Source organism: Diadema antillarum, unplaced genomic scaffold (genome assembly GCF_040938485.1).
Source record: "Diadema antillarum isolate AM-2024a unplaced genomic scaffold, OU_Dant_1.0 scf00000153, whole genome shotgun sequence".
Classification (NCBI taxonomy): Eukaryota; Metazoa; Echinodermata; class Echinoidea; order Diadematoida; family Diadematidae; genus Diadema; species Diadema antillarum.
In genome coordinates this window covers 869,585-880,548 of record NW_027271042.1, presented here as the reverse complement: position 1 = coordinate 880,548, position 10,964 = coordinate 869,585, and the positions used below count along the sequence as shown (strand labels likewise).

The following is a 10,964-nucleotide window of genomic DNA, read 5'->3' as shown; positions in this document are numbered from 1 at the left end:
TAATTTTCAACACACTTTTTACTTCCCTTTTTATGTATAGGAGTTATGTTGCCTAGTTCCCAGGCCTATGTTGCCTAGTTTCCAGGCAACAAGAACTATGGAATCAGGCTCAGCATGTTCACTATCACTAGTTATCATTGACACTTTAACACTTTTTGAAGTAGATCTCTCTTATTTTCATTTTGCAGGCAACTTCAAGCTCGGACCTCCCACGGCACAAAACACGACTCATAATAATATAAAAGTTCAGCCAGTTCCGTAGCAATCTAAGCCCCCATGCGCTATGCCAATGGGCCAATATGAAGAGCGCCATCTATACGTTATTTCTGACTACGTTTGATACACATGTTTACATAGCAACCCGCCAGCTGCTATGCGCTGCTAGTTAGCAACGCGTGTGAACTCGTTGGTTGCGGGCGTTCGTTCATGCATGAGATACGGTACTGTACATTGATTCTACGGGAAGACAGTCAAGCTACACGATATTGTGGACAACAAAATCTGCCAGCAAATTACGAGGAGCCCCATAAAGAAAGAAAGATGGCTCTCCCATTTTTGCCAGGAAATACGTTTACTGATCCTACGGTAAGTGGTATAATAGAAAAAAAACGTGTCGACAATCCTGATATCAAACGAAGAGGACTGCGACACATTTTACAGTAGGCACAACTTGTACCCGCGGGTTACCACTTCATTCAGTGCTTACAAACTGCAGTGCAGCAACTTCAAGACCTGTGTGTTGCGCACTCGTGAGTCGTAGTACATGTAGAGTAGTTAGACATGGGGACTAACTTACTTATTATTCTTTTTTTCAGTGAATGAATGAACTGTTATTATTTCTTGGGATTATCTATTACTCAACGACACAAATTAAATTTATATTGCTGATAAGCTCAAAATCTACTGCACCGTGCAATACCGACCTGGGCTAGGCCAGGCCTACCTGACAAAGTGACAGAATAATCAGCATGTTGATTGCGGTCACTCACCAGGAAGAAGAAGAAGAAGAGCAACAGGGTCAGGCCTAACACTAGTAATAGTTTGGCCTTAGTTCTAACATTACTGCTTCATTTTTATAAATTCTAACGTTATGCAGTCTTTTCATTTTGTTTTCTCTTGTGATTGCAACTGCTTGAGAAGGGGTATCGATAAATTCTACTGTATTTTTAGTACCGGTAACTAGTTAGGCGGTACGAAGGTTTCTAGGTGTCTAGCACATTGACACCATGCATTGAAACCGACACCCCGTCTATCTAACACTCTAACCTGTTATTTATAGCATTGCGCATAAAGAAAAAACTTCCACGCATAATGAGACTACACGCGTTGGTTTTTGCATTCTTCACTTGGGATTTAAAGATGTCCAAATATTACTGAAAAACCTAACTTTAACAATAAACAAGATCAACAGCAAAACAATGCTACCATAGATTATAAATGGGCATTATCGTGAAATAGGCCTAGTCTAGTACTAGTAGTCCACCACTCCATTCACTGCCATTCATTTCATCATAGCCGGTAAGGTAACTGCGACCAGCCCCAACACGCAGTGTTGGGGCTGCGCATTGTAGCAGACATGATCATGACAGGCGAAGTGTAGCGCCTAAAAATCAATATGAAATCGCAAAAATTCTGCAATATGAAGACTTACAGGTGAAGATGTAATGTTGAAGACTGACTGCGTTCAACTTTTGGTTCTGGCAATAGTCCCTTTCTGCTCGGTTTGATGAGTTAAATGCGACTCGGTCGAGAGGAACTCGGGAGAACTACATCTTATACGGTCAATGGATTTGAGATTTGTGCGCATGCGCTGGCCGTCAAGTCGTGTAGCTTTGTGGCAAGGCTTTATCATACTGTTGGCAAACCCTCTCGCTGTATATTGCGTTGCTTTCTGGGTGGGTGCGCGCGCGCAGGCCTTGTCAGAAGGCTAAACGCATTGCGACTCCGCCAGCACATGAATATTTACGTGCGCAGTGTACTGCATACTGATTTCGAAAATGGTGAATGGGATGGGGAGCTAGGACTACGGACCCGTATATGGCCGTGAAAAAAACGTTTTTTTCAAGATCATTGGACCAGTGTGAACAAGAACAAGGTGAACGAAGGGTATTAATTAGATAAGAATCTTATGTATACTATAAAAGTACGTTTTTTCCTCGTGATATTCGAAACTTACGGAGGTGCGAAAATCTGTGACAGACTGTGTATGTTTTTCAAGCTTACCGATATAGCACTCTATTGACTCAGGACGCTCCCACAGTGTGTAACTGTGTATACGGAGCGTCCCGGGGTTACCGGTAAGGTAACTGCTTTCAACCTCCATAACAGTTTAGACTTTGCACATACTACAAAGTCATTAGAGAGGTCTACTCGAGTCATAGTGAAGACGCACACGCAGAACAAGAGGAGACCGATATCACTATTTAGCCCATAAATGCACATTTGAAAAGCGTGTCTACACTGCATGTGCATTTCACACGTATTGTGAATGGAGGGTCCGGGTGAGGGGTGTTGGTTTCAAAATTACGGCGCAATTAACTGAGTGTTTGAAAATAACAACCCACGCATTTCAAGCAGCTATCTTGGGGTGTGTACCACAGATCACATTTTTAATGTGTACTTGTGAATTCAGAGTAGGTTCTATTTTCTTTCTACAGCTGTACATGTATGTGAGTAAAATTTCAGGCAAATTGTGAGATATTTTAAGTGGACAAGTATTGAGAAAAAACATTGTGTCGATGTGTTTAATAGACACCCAACTAGATCTAGATACTATCTAGACGTCTATGCCTCTAGACTAGATCTGTAACTTTCTACCACTTTTTCTATTATTTCCCTTTGAAATTGTGTATCAAAGTATTGGTGCAAAGTGTGACGCGTGAAGAATGCTGTTCTGTCATGTATTGTCTGCTGAAATTTATCCCATTTTCTGCTTCATAGAAACGCAAGTATCACCGCTCTCAGTCTCTGGGCTACAAGAATGGCTACGCCCTCCCTGCCAGACCCGAGGTAGGAATCGGGGGAGAGCCCCTTGAGGTCAACCAGCTCTCTCTCTCAGAACTTGATGAACTGAACAACAAGAGGCCAACACTGACCTACGGACAGGCCAAGCAAGCTCCACCAGAAGACTTCATCCCAGCTCATGTGGCCTTTGACAAAAAGGTTGGTGGTTAACTACTTTACTGATGAAATGAACTGATTTGTAGTTTAGCAATTTCTTTGAGTATTGAAGCAATTTTTCAGGATATGTGAAATTGTACGGACAAGACACAGTTGTCGACAGGTTTTGAAAATTTTTCATTATTAGAATCCAGTGTGCTGGGGCATGTTATCTGAATAGTGTGCAGGCAGGCTGAGAACAATCTCTGGATTTTTCCTTGTATAGGTACTTCAAAGATGTTTAATTTAAATGTAATGTTGAAAATATTTGTATTGCGTACTCTGTTTATCACATGATAGATATTTATAAACTTATCCCTTGATGCAACAATCCCACACACATGGCACAATGTGAACGTCTGTCACTTTCGACCACTTACAATGTATGTTTAATTGGTATGCAGAACTAATGTGGTACGGTTGTACATGAGTTGATATTTCAGGCTAACACTATCTAATTATTTGTGGTGCATTCTGTTCCTTGTAGGTGCTGAAGTTCAATGCCTTCTTCAAGCAAACAGTCCATGAATCTCCCAGTGAATATTTCCGTGTGCGACCTGTCATCATTTACTACTACCTGGAGGATGACAGTATCTCAGTCATTGAGCCTCATGTTGAGAACAGCGGCATGCCACAGGGCAAACTCATCAAACGGATGAGACTTCCCAAGAATGACCAGGGAGATCACTGGCACTGGAAGGACCTCAACGTGGACATTGATGTCACATTCTATGGCAAAGTCTTTCACATAACGGACTGTGATGAGTGGACATCAGTAAGTTCATTGTATTATATTCTGTAATAAAAACCAAACAAAATGCCTTGTATTCTAGTGAAAGAAGCCAGTCTGAGCATCTCAATTTTGATGAAACATTATGTACAATGTACAATTTTGAATTAAAACCCCATGTGTAACAGGTTATACTATAGGCGCATTATAAATATGAAAAAATTTGGATAAAAATCATCTGCAGGAGCTGGCCAACAGCTTTACAGAATATCTCAAAGGGTTTATTGTTTATCATTATTGTCTCAATCAAACATTATACTTACTTTCCCATTTTAGAATTACATGGCTAGTGAAGGAATCGAGCTCAGTGTGCCTGCACACACACCAACAGACCCGTACACAGACTCACGCAAAGAGAAATCTGCCATCGAGGCTTTCACCACACCCAGCACCTTTGACAAACTCAAGCAGTTCTTGGACTTGGACCGCAAGGTATGTGTGAATTCCAGTGTTGTTGTTTTTGTTTTCGTTTTGGTGATGAAAAACCTGAAATGTAAATGATCGATACTGGATTTTTTTTTTGTCAAGACAAAAAAAAAGGAAATTTGACATGTGATTCTCGTCAAGAATCAGTGTTTTGTTGTAATTGTCAATAGAAATTACAGTTCAGAGATCCAGCGCAATCAAATCCTGTGAAATGAGATAAAAAAGGCAAGCAGCTTTTCAAAGTCATTTGTGTCCTCTTGTATTAGTAAGACTCACTTCTTGTTTAAGATAATGATATTAAAGGAGCTAAGTAAGTAATACAAAGATGATTCCATTCCCTGTGTAGGTGCTTCGATTCTACTGTGTGTGGGACGACAGGAGCAGCATGTTTGGAGAGCAACGGCCGTTCATCATCCAGTACTACCTGGTAGATGATACTGTGGAGGTGAGGGAGGTACATGAACCCAACGATGGGCGTGACCCCTTCCCTCTCTTCCTCAAGAGACAGAGACTTCCAAAGGACAGGGACAATGTGGATTGTGAGTACCTCAAACCAGATAATTAAACATTGATTGCAAACTTACAGGGCATGATTTGATCAGTAGAATATTACAATTTTACTTCGATTCCCAGAAAATCATGTGCCTTTTGAAAAGCATTTCATTCTTGAAGCATGAAAGAAACACTTCCTTATTTCATTTTTTTTCTGGATGATTATGAGGAAAAGGTATGATTAGAATTATATGGTCAATGCAATGTTATATAGAGCTGCCTTAGTTATACTCAGTAGGTACCATTGACTATTCCCAGCATGCTTCCATTGACTGGATATAATATATAGTCGACGAGTTTCTTGAACATGTGTCTGCAGTGGCATGTGAGTTCTAAAGAGTTCTGTGTTTGTCCTTCCAGCCTCATTCCGTGCCGTGGTCATGGAGCTCTCCAGCCATGAGATCAAGGCGTGGTACGGTCCAACGGACTTTGGCATCGGAAAGACTGTCTTCATCTACAACCGCCCTTTCCTCATCTATGATAGTGATGACTTCACCAAGGCCTACATGCAGCACAACTATGGGGTCCCAATGTCTGCCCCAGTGGAAGTGTCTGGACCAGCCAGGAACCTTCCCAAAATGGTAAATTACTCTCTGCATTGCTTTCAAAACTTTTTGAGAAGCTGGTTTAGATTCACAAACAATGTATTCCTCCTACAAATCTTTCGGCAGGCTTTGGAACAAGACGCCTCATCACATTCTAGAATGTTTTGTTCAGTGAAACTGAAGACAGACATCAATGAGGTCATACAAAGCATGAAAAAAAGATTCGTTTTGGGAAGATATAGACCTGCAAAACACTATTTGGGTGTACAGTGATGAAAAATGTTCTTTTTCTTTTTGAATCATGTAACTATGATATTATCATGTCAAGAGGTGTTTATCATTTAATCTGTTACAGTTGCAGTGTAGAATTGTGTTATGATAAGATTCTCACAACTGGAAATGAGGTGACAACCTTGAGTCCTTGATACAAAAGAGAGAAAAATACAGTCAAAAGCTGTAACGTTATTTATATCTTCTAAAACTTTTTGGTAAAATAAAATGTGGCAAACACTAACTTTGAAGTCTGAATGCTATCTTCAGGTGGATTATGAGTTAGATATGATAGGGCTCTCTATAGGAGACCCAAACATTTCAAATGTTTCAATAATGCCAAGCAGTCATTCACAAAGTTCTGTGTTTCATGTTTTGGGGAAACCATTTTGTGATGAAATGATGCTGTAGCTGTAACTCTGCCTATCACAATGGATCTGGATGTGTACAAGTGTAGCTGTGTTTCTGTCATGGAACTAACAAGATCATTGTGTCTTTTCTCCTTATACCAGGCCCTTCCTCCTTACAATGGATTTGGTTCGTATGAAGACTCCCTCCAGTCGTGCCTCTCACTGGTGCCTCAGCCTCCCAAAAAAGACTTCATCAAAATGCTGGAAAATGACCACAAGATCCTCCGCTTTGAAGCTGTCATGGTAAGTCTTCGAAACTAATTCAATGTGTGAAAGGATCCATGGAGTACAAAAGTGTGAAAGATACGAATTGCAGGAAAAACATGTCTTTGTGTAAAAGGGCATGGATTGCAAATAATTCACAGAAAATGAGGCATGCATATTGAAAGCTGCACTCTGTTGCAGTGAAAAATTTCTGTGATTTTGCTAAAACTCCCTAGAAAAGATATTCTTTTTTGGTCATTCAAAAACTGACTTATTAGGCAGGAGTCTCCAGATTGTTAAGAGTTTGAGCATGGATTACCAGTACGCAAATTGTAATTGTATTGATGTGTCTAGCACATCATGTGTGCCAACAGACACCCAAAATCGGAAGGCATGCTGACACACTCAAGTTGTTTTGATCCATGGACTAAATTTTGAAATATTTTATGAATTTGAAATATTTTTTCGAATTTGGGTCAATATGTCAAACTTTACTGAGGCTGGTATACGTACACGACAGATATGAGTGCTCATAACATCCTTTTGTGTGACTTTTCAGGATTCTGTGAGGCCAGAAGACAGAGGACGTCGCTTCATCATCAGCTACCGCCTTGCCGATGACATGATCAAGATCTTTGAGCCTCCTGTCCGCAACTCTGGCATTGTGAGTGGAACATTCCTGGAGAGAACACGAGTGACAAAGCCTGGCTCTACACCAGAGAACCCACAGTTCTACGGGCCTCAGGTGAGTCAGCTAGATACCTTGACTTCACTATTCCTGACTTCAGATTTGACATGAGATGGTATTTTATGCTATAGTTGAGTCTCACTTTCTCAAGATTGCATCCTCCGTACGGGACTACTGGCAGTGATTTAATAGTGTTACTGTAATATAATGAGGACACATTTTGACCAATGATAATAATCAGTTTGATTGAAAACCCCAACCCTATATTAGCTTAATCAAAGTAGTGGAATTTGTCATGGTGCCGCAGTGTAAGAAACAACAACAATAACAACGATGTATTCAAAGTCTGCTGAAATGTCATTTTTCACCACTGATAACATACTGTAAAACATGATATATTCGCGGCATGAAATTTTCGCGAATTGGAGCTGACAGCCTTTTTCGTGGCATGAAATTTTCGCGAAGTGCCACTGGCGTTCAATGCATATAGTGTAAACAAGAACTTCCGCGTGCATTTTAATTTCGTGAATCTTGGCGCTTGCGAAATTCGCGAAATTAAAGTGCACGCGAAAATTCCTCGTTTTACAGGAAGTCAAGCATGTATGTTTTTGCAGATTTTGATATGCTATAGATGTGTCATTCTATGGGTAGTATTTGTATTTCAAATGTACTACAACCCATAGAAAATTATTCGGCTGAAATTTCAGTCGATGATTGTGGATGGAGTGCTTTGTCAGTGACATGGTATTAATAAACGACCTGTGTAATATGACATGTCATTTGTCAAGACTTGCCAGCAGTAATTGACAAGCTAGTGTTTAGAGATTGTCAACATCAAACATCTCCAGTAACATTGTCTATCAAGATGGGAGTTGGAGAACATTGCAAATCCACCAGTCTGAGTTTATATACGATTGACATATTGTGAAGGGTGAACTGATTATAGCTGTGTGTAATGACAAGAGTTGATGTGTTAGTCTCCTGTGTGTAATGAGTCTGGTGTGTATCCTCCTCCCATCTCCCAGGACCTGTCCATAGGCTCTGTGCTGCAAGTCTTCAGCCACCGTTTTGTCATCACAGACGCCGATGACTACGTGCTTTTGTACCTGGAGGCCCACAGAGATGACTTCCCAGGTTGCCAGGCAACCATTGACAGCATCCGAAGCGCCAGGATGAGTGGAATGCCAGTAAAGCCTCAAACACTGGCCTCACAGAAGGGCGCCCCCATGGTAGTCCAGCGAACGTAAGTTGGGTCTCTTGGAAAGTAATGCTAGGTAACGTGAAGTTCTCATAGATTAGCACTTGTCTCCTCATTGTCATCAATATGTCATTATCATCATTACCATCAAGATTACAACCACCAAAATTTATACTCATTCCAGTTACCAACTACTGTGTCATGGTCAGAACAATTTACATCAAACTTATGACCATAAACTCTTCTATAGCCTGCTAATAATGATTACATGATGCAAACATTCTTCATATCTTCACAAGACTTGGAGGGAAATGATATCACCACAAAATATTACTAGACAGAAATGTATAGTGACCTTGCTCTTTATCAGCCATATAAAGCTTTGCCATTCTTCCTGCCAGTGAAAACTCTCTAACACATGATGTACAGCGACTGCAGCTGTGCCACTGTGAAGCTTGCATTGAGTAGCCAATAGTGCTGTGTTTTCTGCAGAATATATTTATGCAATCTAAAGTCAAGTCTAAAGTAGACAAGAGTATAAACAAAAGCCTCCCAAATCCACAGGTGTACAATGTAAGTAGGAGAGTGAAATGTATGAAAAGAAGTCCATTTCACTTCTATGGTCAAACAAAAGCAAACACATAACACACACACACACACACACACACACACACACGCACACACACACACACACACACACACACACACACACACACAGGCTCTGGAGCCCATTTACCGTACTGAATTGACAACATACAGTAGATTGCAAAGGTTGTGTTTTCTGACCTTCATATATTTGCTCCTTTTCCCCTGCAGACCCAATGACCTGAAGCGGCTGTTGAGTGAAGTCAAAGCCCAGCTGAGGAAAGATAACTACATCAACTTCACCTCCCTGACGGAGGCCTTCCTACAGTATGACAGGGACCGCTCTGGACACATTGATGTGGAAGAACTCAAGAAGGCGTGTCACAAACAAAATCTGCCTCTAGATGATGATGTCATGCAAGCAGTAAGTCTCCTTCAAGTTTGCCTCTTTTTACTGAACATTACTGACTGACAAACTAAGAAATATTTCTAAAACTGGAAAAATTAAAGCAGCTTATAGAATAAAACTCAGTTGATTGTTGAAACAGTAACTAGGGAAAGAGGAACAGGTATTTATGTCTGCATTATTCTAAGTGTTGTGCATCATGGTTTTGGGGGAGGGGCAAGGGGGGATATGTTGCGCTGTCCTGTCTTCAATGAGCCGACTAAATTCCTATTTCACCGCCTCAATTAAGTGATGGCAATGCCAGTAAATTGCCCAATTGCCTCATTTATCTGCATCAGTGCAGTACTGTTCAATCTTTTCCTATTTTTCTCCCTTCTCTATAGCTGATTGCAGAGTGTGGCAGCAAGGATGGTCAAATCAGCCACGCTGACTTCATGAAGTTCCTCACGTGGGACTAGGAGCCACAAAGCCCAGCTTACACCTCCTTCTAGTGTGTCTTCATTGCTAAACCCTGAGGGATTTCATCACACTCTGAGATGATAGAACAATTCAGCTGGAAACCCAAGAAAAGCATTGTGTGCAGTGAAGTTAAAACACCAGACTCCAGCCAGACTCAATAGGCTGGGAATTTTTGAGAACTCACATCCAAGGACCTTTGAACAATATGGAGAGAATATATTCATCAAAAAATATCCCAAAATATTCACGCCACCAATAATTTGGAATACTCTTATGTCTCTGCTCATGTTCTTGTTTATGCTTTTCAAAGGACAGCAAATGTTTGCAAGGAAACTTTGAATAATCAGGAAAAACGTGGAATACCCACTCTTGAACTGCTTTGAGACAGCGTTATGGCGAGTGCATTCTCCAGTATGTAGTACAAGTACTGTATCTATCAATTTCCTGCATTGGCAAATATTTGAACACAAAGCAGACTGCTAAAAGAATCACAAATCATTTAGTCTCTATATGATCTCTCTAGTGTGTCTTTATGTCTACATATGAAGGTCTGTGTCAATCCAACAATCTTGCTCTATCTGTATTAGAATATATGTGATCTGCTCATCATTCCATTCATCACCTTGACTCTACCTTCCAGCCGAGAGATTTAGAGCAATACAGCATTAAAATAATTATAGTGTTCAGCCAGAGGATATGCAAATGTATAGAAGCATTTGTCTTCAAGATTCAATCTACAACTATATTAGTAAGAATTATTGCTGAGTGGAATTTCATGACATGATATGTAGAAATACTTGTAAAAATGTACAGGTGTAGATAAAAATTTTGAAGATTACAGAAGTACTTTGTAACTTATTCTCTTAGGTCTATTTCTTCCGTGGCAGTGAAATTTGTCCTTGCTTTGCTGTAAATACCATTTCTGTCACAGTAGTAACTGATCATACTCTAAAACTATATCTCAAAATGAATGTATTTTTCTTCCAATTCTCTTTCAATATCTTGCTATTCCAAATCAGCATATACTCCAGTTGGTAGAAATTATTGTCCAATGATCGAAGCAAGTCTTGAAATAAAAGTACATTTATGCTGTATAGCTTATCTTGTGTTCTGTTCCCATGAACAATGTATGATTTGAAAACTGAATCATGAACAGATCCATAGTCATTGTTGCCTCGATGTTATAAAAGACATTATATCTAGCTTATCATTGAAACCCACTGTTGAATAAGTACGTAATGCTTAGGTAGTATTGTTCTTTTCCATTTCACT

General features: G+C 40.2%; 1 protein-coding gene across 1 annotated transcript; it reads left to right on the top strand.

Moving 5' to 3' along the window:
* Window positions 1-450: 450 nt before the first annotated feature.
* LOC139721972 (EF-hand domain-containing protein 1-like) lies at window positions 451-10,349 on the top strand. Its single transcript, XM_071633291.1, has 11 exons — window positions 451-585; window positions 2,941-3,162; window positions 3,647-3,934; window positions 4,226-4,381; window positions 4,722-4,914; window positions 5,288-5,508; window positions 6,255-6,395; window positions 6,916-7,101; window positions 8,070-8,287; window positions 9,059-9,251; window positions 9,617-10,349. Exons 1-11 carry the CDS (start codon window positions 541-543, stop codon window positions 9,689-9,691), a joined length of 1,938 nt encoding a protein of 645 aa, XP_071489392.1. The 5' UTR covers window positions 451-540; the 3' UTR covers window positions 9,692-10,349.
* Window positions 10,350-10,964: the final 615 nt, after the last annotated feature.